This window comes from Leucopleurus acutus, assembly GCF_964270905.1.
Source record: "Leucopleurus acutus genome assembly, chromosome: 2".
In the NCBI taxonomy this organism is placed as follows: Eukaryota; Metazoa; Chordata; class Mammalia; order Artiodactyla; family Delphinidae; genus Leucopleurus; species Leucopleurus acutus.
In genome coordinates, this window is record NC_139143.1 from 141,136,446 (window position 1) to 141,155,610 (window position 19,165).

A 19,165-nucleotide genomic window follows, 5' to 3' on the forward strand; every position below is an offset into this window, starting at 1 on the left:
AAAAGGTCAGGGCAGTAGGGGAGGGGGTCGTGTATTTGCCTTTGAAAGTCTTCCTTAAGGACCTCCTAGAATCTGCTAAAGCTAGGGTCTAGCTAGTACCTCAGTGGTGATGCTACCAAATGCCTTTGCAGGGCAGAAAGGCAGTCGGAGGCCAGGGAGAAAGGGCAGCTCTCTCAAGCCTCCATCCCAACGTAGCCAGTGGCCTTGTGGCCTTCGGTTGAGATGTTTGAAAAAAAAAAGTGCTAAATTATAGACTATTACTAAAAAAAATTTAAAAAAATAAGAGTAACACAAATAGAATCAAAAAGGGAAGAAAGCTTGTGTTATTTTAAGAAGCTGAGCATAAAAACAGCAGGAAAAATAGCCCCATTCATTGGACACCATTTGTCCTTGAAACCACCGTGGAGAGACACAAGTTCACATCGCACACGCTGGGGAGTATTTTCCACCCTGAAGGTGCTCTGGTTGGATTAGAGGTGGCACTTCCACCACGTATGCTCGTGGTCCAGACATACTTCGGAAATTGTGTTTCTTTAATTAAATAGATTCAGGAGTCCACAAGTGGAAATTCATGATGCATGGCACACAGGCAAGGTCCTGACCCCCACATGCTGCTGCCTCCCCCGTTACCATGCTCAAGGGCAGGTGGTCCCCCTTATCTTTCTGAGCATTTCTGGTATCTGCTCCCCATTTCCCCGGCCGCCTAATTTGATTATGTAACCCTTTGGGGCATAAAAGGCAGATCAGTGCTGGCTTAGGAAAAAAAAAAAAAATGAGATGAAACATTTCATTTGGGAAGCAAGTCATTTCAAATTTAGACCGAAAAAAAAAAAAAGTTGTATTTTAAAAATCCCGTGTTAATAGCCAATTTCTTTTTCTTATGAATCGGGCCCAAAGTTTGTACAGAGTTTTCTTTTTGAAGAAAATATTGCAACTGTGCATGAAACTAAATAGCCACGTGATCTCATAAAGATTTTTTTTTCGTTTTTTTTTTTTTTTCTTTTAATATGAGGAAGTCTGGTGTGAAGACGGATCAAGCATGGGTACCTGGCTGAACACTGTCCATTAAGAAAACGCTTCAGGGTCAGCAAAGCTTCAGTCGAGGGTGAAGGAAAATGTCCCTCATTTGGAAATGTCCTCGGTGTCTTCAGAGCAGAGTTCTTGAAATTCAAATGGTCGTTTTGAGACAAAAGTCTTGCCAGGGACTGATTTCTGAAATCAAACACCCATGCTTGTCCCCTAGGAAAAAGAAAACAAAAAACAAAAACGAAAACAAAAACACAAGTAATACTGAATTAAGTAAATGTATACCTCCAAAATACTGAAAACAGCCGAAACCAAGAAAAGACAGAATTTGCATTCTCAGTGAATACCTTTAAACCTAGCTGACAAGAACCAAGTCAGAAAAAAAGACTAACATAATTTTGAGTAATATTCATACAGTTCACTAAGCATTATGGAATAGCATGCATTAATATTGTACGGTTATTTTACATCACCTATACCAGAAGGTCCTGACTGACAGACAGCGAAGGCTACCGGTGTAGAAAAATCTTACTTCAGAAGAGCAATATAATACAGATTTCACAGGCACTACATTTTAATATATCAGGTATTATGCTGGTTTTCTTATAATTCTTTCTGTCCTAAAGCTGGCATTATAACAATGACCAAAAAGGCAAGGATTGAAGTAAACGGAAAGTAGATACCAAAGTTGATATAGTTTTTCTTCAGATAGATTAGTGCATAGTTCTCATGCAGATAAACACTGCTATGCATTTACACTGTTGGAAAGCAGAGTGAATTGAGCCCAAGTTGTCACATTTGTGTAAATCATTTTGTCAGCCTGTAATAGCACCATGTAATGGATTTGCATTAAACATTAAATTGATTTCAGAATTGGTGACACAGTATTCACTACAGTTAAGTGCTATGGAATAGCTTCAATGTTACCTGCTATATATCAAAGCAATTTTCATCCCACTGCTTTTTTATTGGAAAAAATAAAAGGAAAACATACACGACACTAATTAGACGAATGCACAGCCTTGGACGTGGAGAAGGCAGAGCGGGTTTACTGTCAAACAGTAAATACATGCATTGACTTCAGGACGAGATTGGCCTTGGAAGCTGATTTGAATGAAAGCTGTGCTGGGGGGCAGTGCAGCTTTCTGAGACTGTCTTATGTCTTAGGACAGATCTCGGAGCGTGGGTGGTGAGGTGCCACTGAAGCTCTCCGTACATTACCATGCCAGTTGTGTTTTAAATTTGTTCTATGGAGGCCTGCTACCAGGAAAAAAAGAAAGAAAGAAAGAAAGAGAGAAAGAGAATGAGAGAGAGAGAGAGAGACCACCACCACTAGGGACAAACAGATATGATGCCAAGTACATTAAATGACATTCTTAGAAACTCCCTCCCCCCAAAAAAAACAATCACAAGGAAAAAAATTTTTTTTCTTAATCCAGATTTCATAAATACTTTATGACACTGTAACTACAGAGTTCAAAGCCTATGAGGATAAGGGTTCGAAAAGTGAAAGACAAACTTTTTGAGATGGGTTTTGCATCTTCTGATGGGCTGACTGAATACTGTGACTCTGGGAAGTCTGGGTTCCTTTACACTTCACCGGTCAGAGTATGAAGAATATAAGCTTTGGGAAGTGTGCCTTGGCTTGCCCGTAGCCCACGCCTGACTGTGGGGCAGGGAGAAGCTGTCATGCCAGGGTGTGAAGAAACAGAAAAGTTAGTTCAAACCTCAAAGGAAAGAAAAAGACTGTGGGATGGATAGAGTGGCATTGGAAAGAGGTCCTCTGCCCATGAATAATCAGACAAGGAGCGTTTTAGTGGCAAGGGGACGGGCCAGAAAAAAAAAAAAAAGTATACAGAAAAATGATATGATTTAATGTTTGTGCCTCTGACTTCAGTTCCCAAAGAAGAAAATGGAGAGTTATTTGAGGGACTTATCTTTGCCAATATTGTTAATGCCATTTGACGGGAGAGAAAAAATTCAAATGGGTCTCAGAATCAAGGGCTGGGCCTCCAAACACAGATGGCCCTCAGTCTGTCAGTCTACACACCCCAGGTAGCAAAGTCTTCCTCAAAAATCTTCGCTTGACTTTGAGTCTAAAAAGGTTAAACACTCATATTGTTGGTGTTTCTTTTTTCCTGCTTGATCACAACTGAACTACAGTTTCCTGCTGCTTTCTGGACAATGAAACATGAACAAAAATATAACTTAGTGTGTTTAATACTTAACCCCTGTTCGTTATCACCCTAGACTGCCTCCTTAATGTTTTAAAGCCTTTAAAACATTTTTTTCCTGCAAATCTGTTCAGAGTTCCCTAATTTTAGCTTCATCAAACTTAATACAACAAAATACCTTCAAAAATACAGCATACCTGTAACGTCCATTTACAATGGTTTTTCAGTAGACCTATACTTCTCAAGCATAGGAATATGCTATACCATTGAGAGAGAGAAAAAATAACTGTATTTAAATACTTACAAAAAAAAAAAAAAAGGAAACAGGAAAGTTTTAAACTTAAATCCAGTTCCCAAAGGGAGGGGGGGCAGGAAAGAAAGAAAAGCCATTCTATGAACGCTGCCTTTATAATGAACAATCAGAAATTTCACTAGGCTAATTTGACAGAAATTTTTCCTCATTTAAACAACATTACAAAAGTCCTGCATTATAAAATAGGGTAGAATAAATCAGTGTAATCAATAAAACTATACAACAATACAAATTACATATCTTCTGAGTGGGCAGTTAATCTCTCTCTTTGCAGTCATGACTACAACATGCTCACTAAAAACAACTAAAACTGCCCAAACTATTGCTTAGTTTGTTTTGTTTTAAAAAAAGGGTGCAATTTTATTGTATATACAACCAATTTACTGGTAATACCTTGGCTTATCGCAAGGTTCTGACAAAATGTTTGTCTAGGCTTTTTTCCCTTCACTGTGAAGCACTGAAAGCTGCTATTTTTTTTCTTTTTTTTTTTTCTTTTTTCTTTTTTTAGTGCACATATGTCATAATAAAGTAATGCCCAGCTAAGTGCTATAGGGGAAGGCAAAGTATGCTGGCTGGCTAGAGGAAGTGACACCATATACTGACAATCACACCATACAACAGCGCCAAACGACTATTCAACCACTTATCAGACACATATGAAAATCCAAAATGTTTTATTTTATTTTTTTTTCCTTAAATAGAGATAACCAGTAAACAATTTTCAGAACTTGGAAGTTTAAAAACGTGCATATAAAAATGGGCATTATATACTTTGTATTGAATGTGGATTGACTGCAGTCTGCTAAGAAAAATGGGGTGTGGGAGCTGAAGAAAAGGGAAGTTGTCTTTTTTTTTTTTTAAGGCTTGCTTGTGAAAGGAACAGTTGTAAAAACAAAATTGCTTGAAGCAGGGTCAGCTTAGTGCTTCACAGTTTGACTGCTTCTCTAAGAGGAGCCCTTCCTGCGCACGTGCATTCAAAAATCACAAATAAAGTACAAAGACAGACACCTAAAACACACTGCGTCAAGTGCAGCACCGACTTTGGTCAAATAAAAAAAATAAAAGAAAAATTAATCATAGCTAAGCTTTTCTACACGATATAAGCAGGTATTGCATATTTTCATATATCTGGGGGCGGGGAGGGGAATAAAGGAAGACTCCAAATAAATTGTAAAATGCAGCAACATCCAAAATACTGATATTCTAAGCATCTACAGATCTCAGAATAGCACTGCCACTGACCACAGAGGACAATAAAGACTACTCCTATCTGCGGAACAACTAACTCTCTATTTAGTTCTAGATGTTGAAACTGACAATGGCTGACATAAAAGTCACATTTACAAAAAGTGTCTCCAAATGCTTGACTAGGGAAAAACCCCTTTCAATAGAGGAGCATGTGCAACAATTCCACAAATAATCGCTATCCAGGGCAAGGCACATTGATATGGAATTTTTGTTTTCGTGCAAATTAAGGAAAAAAAACAAAACAAAACAACATCGTTTCGGGGGGGAAAGATGAGGAGCAAAGTGTCTTCCCAAGAATTTCAGTTACTTGATTGTATAGGACAGTAGTAGAACCCTTCTGAAGGGCTGAAAAACATAGTTTAAAGGCAAGTGCCTAGAGTAGGGATTACAATATTGTGTCTTAATGCACTCTACTTTATCCTACATTAGCTATATAAAAATTAGTTACTAACACTAGAACATGCAGAGACTTTCTCTGATCAGCAGGGCTTGCCAACCAGAACGTATATATATGTATAGTATAGGAAACCTTCTTGAAGTTGCATGGGAAGCAAAGGGGTGCTTCGCTGTCTGGTAGAAAAATCACTTGCACTTTTTTTTGTTCTTTTTTTGTTTGTTTTTTGTGGTTTTTTTTTTTTTTTACATAAGATACAGGACATTTGGGGGTGCAAACTTTTTTTTTTCCCTAACAAGTACCCTTGATCTGAATGGGCACCAGCATTTGTGTCAGTATTGGTTTCATTATTATTATTAATATTATTTTCCCATAGCCCAGTTCAGGGGCGCAAAGGTCTTTAAAATTTCTGGACAATCTCTGGAACAATGAAGTGTCTGATAACTGATAAATCCTATGTTGCCTGATACATGTAAAAATTTTCAGAATTGGCATAATCCATTATAGTGACTTCTAGCTTATAAAATTAACAGATACCATGATTTCATTTTAGTTATGTGCTTTGATAACAGAAAATAATTAATTAGCATTTAATGTAGTTAACATATTGTGGTAAAAGCACCATTAGATTTGTTTTTTTGTTTTTTTTTTTAAATTTTCCTTCAGTTTTTAAAGGGATACAAGTTTAACAATAAAAAACATAAAAAGCAAAAATAGCTCCCCTTTTTCTTGCAAGGCTGTTTTTTACCCCAATAATTTAGAGTCCTGGGGTGGAAGGACTTGAAAAACAAAAATAGAATTTTCAACAATCTCTATCTTACAAAGATATTTAGCTATCCAATGAAATTGCACTTTACTCAATTCAAAATTCGATTGTTTTGATTGATTCCTGTCAGTTTCTGTCAAAACAGACCATCTTCCCCATTTCCATGTGAATTTGTGTGTCATTGTTGAAATTGTTGAAAAAATGTTTTGTTTTTTTTTTTTTAATGTAAGTGCAGCATTTCAAAACTTTTAAAAAACTGAATAGTAGTAGTAGTAGTTTGCCATTTTCGGAATTATTCTGCAACGTGAGTGGATTCACTGTCCTTCCGGGCCATGTTATCTAGTTTACTGCTGACTGCTGAACCAAACCAAACTAAAAGAAAAAATAAAAAAGGAACATAACTGCGTTTTCTTTTTCCAATATGTTACAGAAAAACATTGCCCTTTGACTGTCCCGTAAGTTAGATATTGCAGATCTCAGCTACTACAAAAGACTTAGTTCTCCATGTGTCTCCTGACTGCTCAAGGAGGCTCACACCTGTGTGGGTAAATTCATGAAATACTGTGAAACAGCCGGGCTCCGTAAAGAAAGTGTGTCACAACGGGAAGTCAGTGAGCAAGGGTAGACCTTCTCCAGCCACACTGCCTAATGCTCACGCTACCACGGAAAACACTTCAAATGTTACAAAGCCCAACCATTTCCAGCACCATATGAGAAAATTACAACAGTCCCTAAAGTATTAAAAAAAAAAATCCCAAAAGGTTATGGCCTTTGCTGTTGGACCATAATGCTCGCTGTTTCCATGTACAAGTTGATTTGATTCTCCCCTTCCAGTGACAGTGAAGTTGTAACTGCGCTGGGTTGAGGATGCGTCCATGTTACAGAGTTGAGAAGGGGTCAGGTGGTCTGTCTGGTGGATGGTGGGACGCTGTGACTTTTATCCCAGGTACCAGGACTGGAAGACAAAAGGAAAAGTGCAATTAGAGGCACAATTTGGAAAATAACACATTTTAAAAGTTGCCCTTCCAACGGTGAAATCAAGATCTACGTTAGGGATGAAGAGGGGATTCACTGGGGAAAGTAAAAGAATGACAAACAGTAAATCTTGAGACACTGAAAGTGATCTCACTCTTCTGAAATTGAAATTCAATGCCTTTGTTGGGGTTTGCCAATGTTTTGAGTGTATCTTACAAAATAAAGTATTTATGTCCACTTGAAATACATATATGGGTTTTGCAGTCTGGAGAGGGCAGCTATAGGATGGCAGGAAGCTTCATCATCTGGTTTTTGATTGAACCCTCAGCACCTAGCACAGTGTCTGGAATAGAAGCTTCTCAACAAAGAAAAGTTGAATGAGTGGAGAATGGGCGAGGGGAGAGGTTCTGCGTCATGATGAGTGTCTTCTCTGATGAATTTCACAACGTCTCCTTTTCAATGAGATGTTATTGCCACATTCTTGTAACAGGCACAGATGATCAGCAGTGATATAAGAGTAAATGGAGCTATAGTAGAAAAAGTGCTGTACCAAGAATCCTGGGCGATTTAGGACAAGTCACAGCATCTCTCTTCTACTCAATTTCCTTAGATGTACATGAGGTAGATTTTATGATGTAAAATGCTCCTCTCAAGCTCAATCTTTCTAAGATAATGTTTTCAAAAATGACGTAAAATAATCATGTGGTGTCAGGATTTCATCCTATTAGCTACCGTGATGTCCAAAGGAAAAAAAAGGAGGTCACTTGCATAGCCCTCGTTCACGCTTCCGTTCATTCGACACTTATTTAGACCCTTCCATATACCTGCTGGGCCCAGTTACCTTTTCCTTTCATAAATCCTTAGGTAATTAGCTTTGGGCAATAGTCTGATGATACGTCACTCTATATGCTGGTACTTCTTCTATGTTAGCTAAACAAAGTGACCAATTATGGTCTAATATCAGAGTCAGTTTCACAAGTGAAATAAAGTATATGGCTTTTGACAACTTTTCTCCAGAAATACCCTACCAAATTCACCCCATTTATCATTATTCACAGAAAAATCATCAACCTCTAGCAAAAGTGAATGCTTCCGAAATCTCTGAGTTGACAGCATCAGAAAGGGTTCCATTTGGGTTGATTCAGTCAGATGAAGGCTCATCCGTGTCCAAGAGATTCAATTAGGTAAAGCAGGGACTCGTTTGATCCCAGGATAAATGGCGAAGTGATAGCTACATGGAGGTTGGGATAAGATTTCCTGGTCACACAAGCTACCTTTGATCTCCAGAGGACTTGAAAAAAACCTAAGCCTAAACCGAAAAACTACTCATCCTGTATACTTTTAGATGTTATTCTTTGACCACATGCTTTGAGGAACACAATAAAGCCTCTTGTGTACTGAAAGGAAATCATCCTGGCAAATACACACGGCCTAAATCGAACTGGACAAAAGAAAGAAGAAGGGGGAAGAGAGGCGCGGGGAGGCAGACTCCAAACTGTTATTTCTAGTGGGCCTCCCGGTGAGCTGACGTGGATCCTAGTTAGAGCCGAGTCCCCCTCTAACAAAAGTCTCAAACTTTGGGTGCGGCGAATAATGCTTACAATTTCTGTTCTCACACTTTCTAAGTCAGTTGTGAAATTCCAGACTTCTTAAATCTGACACTGTGTCGTAGTTCTCGAAGCAAGCACCTGGGACCCAGTGAGTCAGCAGAGGGAGCAGTTTTCCATACACAGTTTCTGGACACAACCTTGGTGCACTACAAAAATCTGCAGTGCCTCTACGCTTCTCTAAAAAAGCAAAGCAAAGGAAAAAAAAAGTTTCTTCACACATCTTACTATTCAGTGTGTGCCTTGCCGACAAGGTTACCCCAGAGCAGCTCTGTAATCCTTCACTGAAATAGGCTTTATTGATTGCTCTGGTCTATTGTTCTCTTTTCAAGTCCCCCAAGTTCAAGTTCATCCTGGTGTTACATCATGTCTGGTTGCTAAGAGCAACCAGACAGACCCAGACGTGACTATCATTAGCAAGAAACCCTCCGTTCTCCTCCCACCAACCTTCCAGTGGCTCTGACGTAGCAGGCTCACTGCAAACACATTGAAGTATTTATTCTGCCTAATTTATGACCTACACAGCAAGCAAGATCCCCACTCCAAAAACCAACACTGTTGTATATTTAATTAATCTGTCTTTCTCTGGCACTTGGGAAAGTTAGACAAAGGACTAATTATTGTGTTTCACTCTCCACACTTTTCTTTTGGGGGGTGAATATTTGCATGGGAAAGAAAACTACAGGCCCAGCCTTGGCCACCCCCCCCCCCGCCCCTTTTTCTTTTTGCCCTATTGACATTTCATGAAATACTTTAGCTGCTTAAGGGAATTATAAAAAAAATGCGATGTGAATGTTACTCCTTCTGAGTTGGTATTCAGTAACACAAATCAACTCATGACATGTTTAAATTTAAATGCTAACCACACACTCTCAGAGTTACTTTAAAGGTTAGTTTTTAATCAATAGAAGTTGCTGACTCCTAGTTTTGGAGCCACGCACTGCAGCTCTTGGGCTTTTGTCTAACGTTAAAGCTTTCAAACTTTTTTTTTCCTTGGGATGATTTTAGCAATGATTTGCAGACACAGAAGGCTATTGTGCTCTGACCAGCAACATGTCACCAGAGGAGCGAGTTGCCCTGGGGTGGGGTGTCAATATGGCTCCTGAAGGCCTGGGTTAGGGGTCTTTAAGAACCCGTGAAAAAAACTTAATTAACCCTTTCAGGCCCAAACCAAAACCTATTCTCAAACTTTTTCACTCCTATAATTTGACCATTAGTCCTTATTTCCACATTATACTAATCTTCATGACAATTAACCCGGCTACTTGACCAAAGCTTTCCAGAATGGGAAGTCAGCCGGTTAGGGGAACCACACAGGGATTTTTTTTTTTTTTTTTGAATGAGGGCTCTTTGATTAAATAATTTATTTGTAGAGATGGCAGATAAACCATTATAATGCTAAAAAAAAAATCCATCCATTTCAACGAATGTTCTCATGATCAGTTTGTAGCTGAAGACCCTCCTAAGTCCCTTACGGACGAGCGTGATCATCGCACGTGTGTAAGCCACTCGACTTCTAAAAACTTCCATGAACTACGAATGACGTCCAGTGAACAAGATAATGTTTGGAAAAGCCCATTTTTCTCTTGTGATGTTTTATTATAAAATCTATTATTCAAGCAGAGTGCAAGTTTCAAAACATTACTTGACGAATAATTCTGGGCATTTTCTTCTTGGAACGTACAAGAAAAATATTAAAGAAATCTGAGATTGTTAAATTGGTGGGGTTGAGGAGAAAATCACTGGGAAAGTGTTGCCACATTAAACAAAATTCATTTATGGAGAGTCAAAAAATTGTCTTCAGATATTTACTGACATAAGCTTAGGTTTCTTATGGTTTCTGCCTTCATATTTTATAGCCCTTCAATCTAACCTCCTGTATCCAGATGGACTACAAAGGAATCTCTGTCCCTTATCTGCAGTGAGTTCCAATATTACAATACAATATCAGACGATGTTATCTTGATACATTTACATTAAGGAAGTAAACACAGAGCTTTGATCTGTTTTTTTTTTCCTTGCGGACTCTCAGCTATAGTAGTTTTGGAGGTCCATAAATCCACACTCCCACGGGGGCTCGAGTTAAGTAAAATTACTCTGTTACATTCACAATTTCTACAGTTTCAGATGTGCTAAAGGAGGAGGGGAGGGGGCTGGAAGGGGGGGGGTAATTGTCCTCTCTCAGTGTTCAAGGTGAAACATCAAAAGAAATCTGCAGTCCAGGACCAGAGCTCAGCTTTCCTCTTCTCCAGTCAAATGAAGAAGTAATCTCATCAGGTTGGAAAGTGCTGACTAAGGATTTAATAAAGTGCCTGCAGATGTGGCGTCTCTAAGGTATTCAACTCATGTAATGCAAAACAGCTCCACACTGAATGTGCTTATAAAATTTCATTTAACCATTGCAGCGTGACTTTTTTTTTTTTCCACCTTTCTCTAAGGAGTTTTATCACACTTCCCGCCCCTTAATTTACAGCTCCATGAAAGTTCGAATCCCATTCTGCCAGGATTCTGGAATACTCACAGTAGTCAGGTTTTATGAACCATAAACAACATCTATCCGGCTGCATCGTAAGCAGGAAGCCTGAAATGGCTTTGAAAGCAGTCTCTTTCCTTTCCTATGTTGTAGGGAGAGCAATTAGGAAACTGAGGTTACTTTCCAAAATTTGGTCAGGAAGGTGCCTAAGACATGGTTGATGAAGACTCAACTTTTTAGTTAACACCAAACATTCTAATGCAAATAACGACTTTTAAAAAGGCTTTTAATTACACTTTTCACTAAGAGGGCAGGATGTATATTTTAGAAACAAAAGGAAACGCAGGTCTGTTTGAGATAGCTATATTTCACTTTAACCAAAAAAAGGGAGAGGGTGCTAGGGGTGGGGGTGGGGAGGGCGGAACAGACTGTGACGCAGCAGAATCTGTTTTTCAAATTAAAAAGTTAAACAAAAGGCCTCAAGGGCAAAGTTGAACACTGCGGAAGGAGGTTGTTAATGTGGAATCCAGAACTGGGTGTGACACTTTGCTTTCTTCTCCAGGCAAGGTGGGTTATTTCAGGACATTCACACACACAAAACAGAAACACACAAATACAGGGAGGGAGGCCTCGGGCCCCAGTCCCCACTCCTTCCTACTCCATCAGCCCCCGAAGAGGATGCTGCCAACCAGTACTGCATGAGTTGCAGTCAACGTTTTGACTTCTCTCTTGAGAAGATGCTATCTCTACTGGGTCACACTAATCCAGTTAGTCATTTTTGGCTTCCTGCTCTTGTTCGATGAGCTCAAGCCCACCGTTTAGTCCAAATGAGTTGTCCTTGGCAAATCAGTCAGAGGTCTGGTAGACTCCCCTGCCCGCTTCTAATTCAATGGAAATGGACAGGGCCTCGGAGTGCACTCCTGGTTTCTCACGTTAGTATACATCATTTGGGAGTACTTCATCACTTACGTAACAAGTACTAGCATCTACGGTGTGCTTTGTATGCTAGGCTCTGGGGATATAATGAATACAACAAATACGGTACCTGCTCTTAAGGAGTTGCCCTGCAGAAAGAAAGCGCTGGATTTTAGACTTCTATATCCTTCAAGAGACCAGCTACCCTGATCTTCTCACAGCTGGATCTTTAAAAACTTATGTCAGCTGATAAGGCTGAGTATCCAATGTCCGAGGGACCCGGGACCTAGTCCCACTTTTTCCACTGACTAGTTGTGTGACTTGAAGTAAGCAGGCCTCTGTCCTCTGGCCCCCAGAGGACTACTGTAGGGCCATTCTGCATTCCATGAGGGGAAAGCAGTTTCTAACACTGGCTCCTTCTGACAAAGGAGACACGCTGCACCCAGGTGTCAGTTATCGGTCTTGCCAGCCACGGGCTTTGATCTCTGCAGCCATTTTTCTTGTGTGATTTTGTTAATTAAAGAAAGCCTGTTTTCAATAACACTAAACCAAGACTTGTTTATTGTACAGCAAACTACTAAAATGTTAACGGGCAGCGACTGGCCCTGCTCACCTTTGCGGCCTTATCTTTTCACTGCTTGTACTCAACACTCGTGCGGTGTTAACCTTCTTCCAGATCCCCCAAAGCCAAATACTTTCTCTCTGCTGGGCCTTGGCGAAGGGGTCCCCCTCTCCTTGGCTTTGCTAATGCTGGCTAGTCTTTGCTGTCTCAGATTATCAGTCCCTTCTTCCAAGGGGTCTTTCTCCAGGCCTTTAGTCCCGGGGTATTCCCTCTGTCCCAGTCACTGAACTGTCATGACCTATTTTTTTCCCTCAAGAAAACGAACTGTCTTCTTGCATGTGGCATCTCCAGAGGCTTAATAAATACTGTTGAATAAAGGAAGAATGGAAGAAATGAGGTATCTCCAAGGCTCCCAAAGCCTGGTGCCGGTTACTCCAACAAGGCATTTAGATGGGTGACTTCTAGTACAGCCGTGCCACACCCATGCTCATGCCTCATGTCCACATCTTCCCAGGTGAAGGTGCTCTCCCCAGAGAGACACAGGTCTCCACAAGCTGCCCCAGGCAGTTCTGATGGAAAAGCTCTTGTGACGGGGCCAACTGCAGCCAACTGCGGCCGTAGCATGTGCAATAGTTTTGTAACATGGACCGCGGCCTACTTACTACGAGCGCAGAGGAGTTGTCCAAACCACCACTCCCTGGAGAGTGACCGTGCTGCTCCCGGCCAAGACCTCCGTTTGGTTCAAACCTCAAGACGGGAAAACACTAATCTTTTTACCCAATAAGCCATCCAGCACCTCCAAACCTTGAGAGTACATACACAATCCAATTATTCCAACGGTCGTTCCAAAGGCTGACTCTTTCACTGTATTCCAGCTTGCCCTAGTGTCTGCCTCACCATCAAGTAAAGTTCTTTTTTCTGGTTTCCCTTTACGTTTTTATCAAGTAATCTTTTACCTTGTGAAACCAAAGACTTCCGAATTAAAAACTGCAGTCTGCCTCACTCAGATTTGCTCTGCCCACTTACTGGAGGGCTGAGTGCACAGTGGTGAGAGGTGGGACGCTGGAGTCAGAGTTAACAGAATCCCATCATTTAACTAGTACACCATTACATGCTAGTTAAGTGATCTTAGGTAAGTTAGTTAGCACCCCTGTGTCTCAGCTTCAGACTCCGGGAAATGGAGATAACAACTTTATCAGCTTTTGTGGGGACCGAATGAGCTAATGCCTGGAAAGAGACAAGTACCGAAAAGACGAAAGCCAGGGTACATGGGTTCTCTAACTATAAAGTGTGTACAGGCCTTAAGGTCCACAGGAGACCTACGGGGGACCAGTTCCCTTGGAAAGGCCTTGATCAACAAGGCGGCTTTCTCTCATTTAATGATATAATTTCTTAGTTAAAGGTAGCAGTTGCGTCAGTTCCATTTCCCCAGTTGCAGAAGAAAGTTCTTGAGAAAATAAAAATCTGTCTTTAATTGCGGTATTAAAATCAGAGCAGCGAAACCAACTGCACAAAAGGAATTGGCTCAAGTTTATGAAAGGCATTTGGGCCCTTGCCTTGCAAGGCTGAACTGCATGCCTTGGAAGTTGGGGATGAGGGGGAGAGGGGATCCGGGGTCGGGTGGGGGGGAGGGAAGGGGGAAGGGGGGAGGGTGTGGAGGGAGGGAGTAGTCAGGCAACCAAGTGGGACAGAAACAATCCTATTTTGGTTTTTGTTAGCGAATGGCATACTACATAGATCAGAGACTTCTTACAAAATACAAACCCCCAGTGTACACAAAGCACAGGAAAATGTGAGGAAAAAAGGGAAAAACGAAAAGCAGCTTAGGGTGTGTTAACGCTGCTATTCTGTCAGCTTAAAGAGTATTTTATGCTTGATCAACAGCTCTTTTTTATTGTGCTTTTCTTTCATTCATTCAAGACATCAAAGCCAGGCACCACCAGTGTACCTGCCCTTCTGGAGCCGCTTGAGAGGGGGTCCTAATGAAGCACGACTCTGGGAGCGGAGACCCCCGTGGACACGGCAGTTCAAAGGGAATATTTCAACAATGATTACATTTTGTAAATCTTTTTATGAAAGAGACAGCTTATTTCCTGCTTTTTCATGAAAAATAGATTATCCATTAAAGTGAGCCCACGCCACGGAAGCTGCTTGAGATCTGAGGTGCAGCGTGGAGATTAGGGGAACAAGGACCCGATGAAATCGTCCAGAGTTCCTATCTATTTGCCTACGATGGCACGGCGTCTGCTCTGGGAGGAGCCCGGACGGTGCGCTGGACGGCTCTGCTGCAGAAAAGGTGGTGACCGGGGTGTTCTGAGGTTGATTTTTCAGCTTGGGCCTTGTGTCTTATTATTTGTGCTTTAAGATGTTTTTTGATTCCACAAAGTCCAGCCAAATATCAGAAGGCACCAGGCAACCCCTTTTATTGCACAAAAGTAAGATGAAAGATTTTAGTTACAGATTCATTAAATGCTGTATTTTAATGCTCTGAAAAGGGACGACCCCTTTTCCGTATGGGAAGTTAGCCATAAAAAAAAAAAAGCTGGCTCTGGGCTGAAGATACAATACAGGCTCTATTATTGGCTAATGTCAGCCCCAAAGGCAAAAATAAAGAAGGCAGCCTGGCCCTTTGTAATTTCTGATTTTCAACATTAAATAATCTTTCCCCTAGTCTTTCTTTCTTTTTTTCTTTTTTGGCGGCAGGGAGAGTTGAGGGGAACAGGGCAGGAAGAGAGTATGATTTCCTGGGGAGCTATGAAATGAAAAAAATGTATGTTTTCTACACATCAGATTCCAATTTTAATTAAATGCCTGCTGTCTAACAAGTGCAGACGGTCACACTTGGGGCTGGCCCAATGGTGGCCCAGGGAGGTAACCTTTCTGGTTTAAAAAGAGAGGCGTGGGAGTGGAGGTCGGCGCGCAGCCGAGCGTGGCCACATTACAATAATCACGCCACCGAGTGCTTCCCCACTCCTGCTCTTCCCCCAGAGCCGAAAAGCTCTTCCCAAACATGACTCAGGTTCACAGTAAATCTATCATGTAGATTTACTGTTCCGATTGTGCAGGTAGATAAAATCTGGTAAGGAAGAAAATAACATTGAAGTGAAAAGTTCAGTAATTTCAAAAATTCTCCCGGAGACCTCCTGCAAGAGAACGACAGAAGACCTGCTACTTTGCCAGAAACGAATTCCCCAACGAACCTTTCCAGTCAAGGAGCCCTTTAGGCACTGGATGGTACTTGCCCCCGGACCCATTCCCACCCCCGCGGGTAACCTCTTTGCCAGGCCCCGAGCACAGGTCTTTGCTTCGGACCTTCTCTGTTCCCTGTCCAGGGTCCTTCCTTCTGTCCTTTCCAGTCCCCGTTTCCTGCCTCCCTCCACCCACCCCTCCAGCCAGTCTCTCTCTCTCTCTCTCTCCCCCTCTCCACCTGTGTTCTATCCCCCACAAGAATGACGGCAGACCCCCACTCTCTCAAAGGCTATGCAAAGCAGCAGCCCTCCCCACTCCATTCACTGGCTTAAGAGGAAGGAAGAGGGCACACTCAACTGCAACCGCAACTACCCGCCTGGCAGCCGGGACGGAAGCTTGTGTATTGAGCCAAACAAGTGAGGCGCAGAGGCGGGATCAGGACAGAGCGCAGAGCAGGTTGTAGCATCTCGGTTCTCAGATTCTTGAGAGAAGAGAGCGAGAGTACAGTAAGATACAACTCAGCGCCGGACTCTGAGGCAGGGGCCTGGGTTCAAGTCTCGGCTCCGTCGCCGGCTGCCCTGCGATTTGGGCTGCTCTGATTGCACTACGAAGACCCCGTTCCTACACTTTTACCTTCTGGGAACACCTGCTCTTCAACTGTATTGGTCCAGGAGTCATCTTTTCCTTGTTCACTGTGTAGATGTGATACTGGCAGGGATAAAACTGTTCATATCCCTCACTGAGGTTAGAAGGAGCTTGACCATGCAAAAAGTCAGAGACCTAAATTCTAGTCTGCGTGACATCATGGGTCACAACTTTACTTATCTGCAGAACAGGCCAGTTGTTATAATATTATTATATTATTTGGGGGAGGAAATAACAAACATAGAGACAGATCTTTGAAATACTGGCCTAAAATGTAAGCAGCATCATTCAGGGAGGCATAGGTGTGATCTAGATGTCACCCGACGGGGTTAGGGTTTCATCGGAGCCAACTGCCCTGGATAAAAATGGAATGATTTCCCCAAGTCCAGTCAAAGCTCTTACGTGACATCCCTGAAAGCACAAACTGGGGATCAGTGAACGATGCTTTCCTCCTCCTTCTGAAAATGTGGTAGGATTTAGGGTTTTATGGCAACAAAACTTGTCTTTGTTAAGACGTGACTTGCAAAACAAACCCACATGGGGGAGTTGGCAGTTTCAAATGACAGTACTTTTTTTTTAATGCTGAAACAGCAAATGCTTTTTATGTTCAGATTTTTTTCCTTCTATATTTGTAGATTAAATTTACAACTAAGCAATATTCACTACTACAAACCATTAGACTCTTCCTGAATATTCTTCCAGGGGAGGTGAGTTGGAAGCTTCTCGGTAGGGCTGGGTCGGGGGATTGTGCAAAGGTGAAATCCCACAGCATGAAGGGTCTCTGTCAAAGGTCTTATCAACGATTTGGACGTGAACGTAACATATGGGATCAACAGAGCTACTAGGCTTCCCTGTCAGGAATCTATGCTTCTGGGAGAGAGGTAGTATCATTCTAACACAGAAAATTTAATTCATTTTTACCTTTTAGTAATGACTTTAAAGATGGTGATTTCATAAGCAAAGATTCCTGAAGACATATTTAAGAATGTGTCATAAAATCAAGCACGCAAACAAAATCACTTACTTTGTTTTCAGATGAATTCTACTTGGTAGTGCTCTCCTAGTAACTGAGATTTAAGAACAAACTCAGAACTCGTGCACACAGTGCCGATTTGGAACAGTTCCATACCTATCACTTTATTATATTTTAATGAAACCAGTTACAGATTGGATGATGGTTATGTGTTCTTTGGCTTTTTAAATACGCTTTTCTCTTGTTAAATCACCCTATGGCTAGGAGATCCCATCGTTCACTTTGCAAGAATGGTGGCAAATTCAAATGACACATATTAACTTTCTTTCTGATTCTGCGATCACAAAAATCTTGCAAAGATGCCACCTTGTGCTATCCTAAAGGCAGTTCAGTTAAAAAAAAAAAATTACTCGAAGACTTTCTTTTCTTTTAAAGAAGTGAATTGTCTGAGCTGAAATATGGCTTCCTGTTCTCCTGCATCAGCTTTCTGTGTTGTTCTCCAGGAACAGGTTTACAAGTTCAAGTTCAGGTTTAAACTAAATAAAACACTCCTCAGGAGTTTATAACTGAGCCTCATTTACATGTGCTCCCTCTGAACTCTACCGGCCTCTGTACACTAGTTTCCAAGGCTTGGGGGAGGAATGTTTTACAGTTGGAATCTGTACTGCTTTCTCAGGCATTTTAGACTCAGAGGCCAGGCAACAGCAAGCTTCAGTTAGTATTAAAAGTTTCCTCAGATCTACTATAAAGTCAAAGAGAGAGGGGAAGAAAGACAAGGCCAGGCCTGGGAGAACTGAATCTTCTTAATTTTCCCGATAAGGCTTTTGTGGTAACATTCCAGTTAAAAAGATTCTGGATGCAAATTCTAGAATTCCATAGTCATGACTTTAGATTTCTCTGAAGTCATTTTCAACTTCTTGTGGAAAGTGGTCAATGCATACTTATTCTCTCCAAATATAAGACCTAGGGTTTGTGTAAACTGGTTTTCTGACTTGAAAAATACAGTTAAAAAGTGTTATGAAGATAAATGTCCCCAACTCAGAAGGGACTCCTTATTATGTTTATGAAAAAACCTAAGGGATTTTTGAGGTCAAAAAGATCTCAGGGATTTTCCAGCCAACAAAGTTACACTAGAGAGGAAGAAATGGCTATTTTTGGTTTAGAAGCTTGAAGGGTTGAAGTAGGGCTTCTGAGATGCTCATAGAAATCAATCTGGAGAGAACTGGTTTCCTGGCTGACTGAGATTAAGACTCAGTCTCCTTGCTAAGCAAGGGTCCTGGAGTTCAGAGAAAGCAGTGATGGTCTTTGTGGACAGAAATGGAAGGAGAGCCGGACAAACAGTACCAAGAACTCTGCCACTCAACTTCTCTGTGAATTTGAGTTTGGCAAGAAAGTGGGTACAGCAATAATAAACCAATGCTTCAAACACCTGAGTGTTACTCTATAGCATCTCGGCCCTGGAGCAGTTTCCTGATAGGTGAGCATACCCGGCATTGCAGGGTGTGGCATGCCCAGTACTCCAGCTTCAGCAGCTGCATCCCTGCACAGTGACAGGTGATAAGTCAGATAAATAGCTCAAAAGAAAGCACCGCTGTGGGGATTCAGAGAAGAAACTACCTGGCTCAGGGAAGATGGACTGAGTCCATTGTGAATCTGGTCTCAGTTTGTGCCACTGATTAAGAACACCTTCCTAGCACCGTGGTTGTGAGGATGAAGTGAAATAATACATGAAAATATGGAAGCATTTTGTCTTTTAACTTAAGTTAAACTAAGCTGTTAAACAAAGGTGATGCTTTTTTTTATGTATGTGTCTTCCTTTCTGACATGGGGAAGACAGAAACCTCATCTCTATATGCTAGCCCATATAGCTTCTTGGCCTGGTACCTAATGGGCAGTCACTTTTCT

General features: G+C 41.4%; 1 protein-coding gene across 2 annotated transcripts in view; it reads right to left on the reverse strand.

Annotated features, from left to right (window-relative positions):
• Positions 1-958: 958 nt before the first annotated feature.
• The window catches only part of NFIA (nuclear factor I A), a 391,209-nt gene continuing 373,002 nt past the window's right edge, over positions 959-19,165 (reverse strand). For both annotated transcript variants that reach the window (XM_082834089.1, XM_082834088.1), the window contains one exon: positions 959-6,876. In XM_082834089.1, the coding sequence (XP_082690215.1) occupies positions 6,800-6,876 (77 nt within the window). In that variant the 3' untranslated portion in view covers positions 959-6,799. The remainder of the gene's footprint in view (positions 6,877-19,165) is intronic.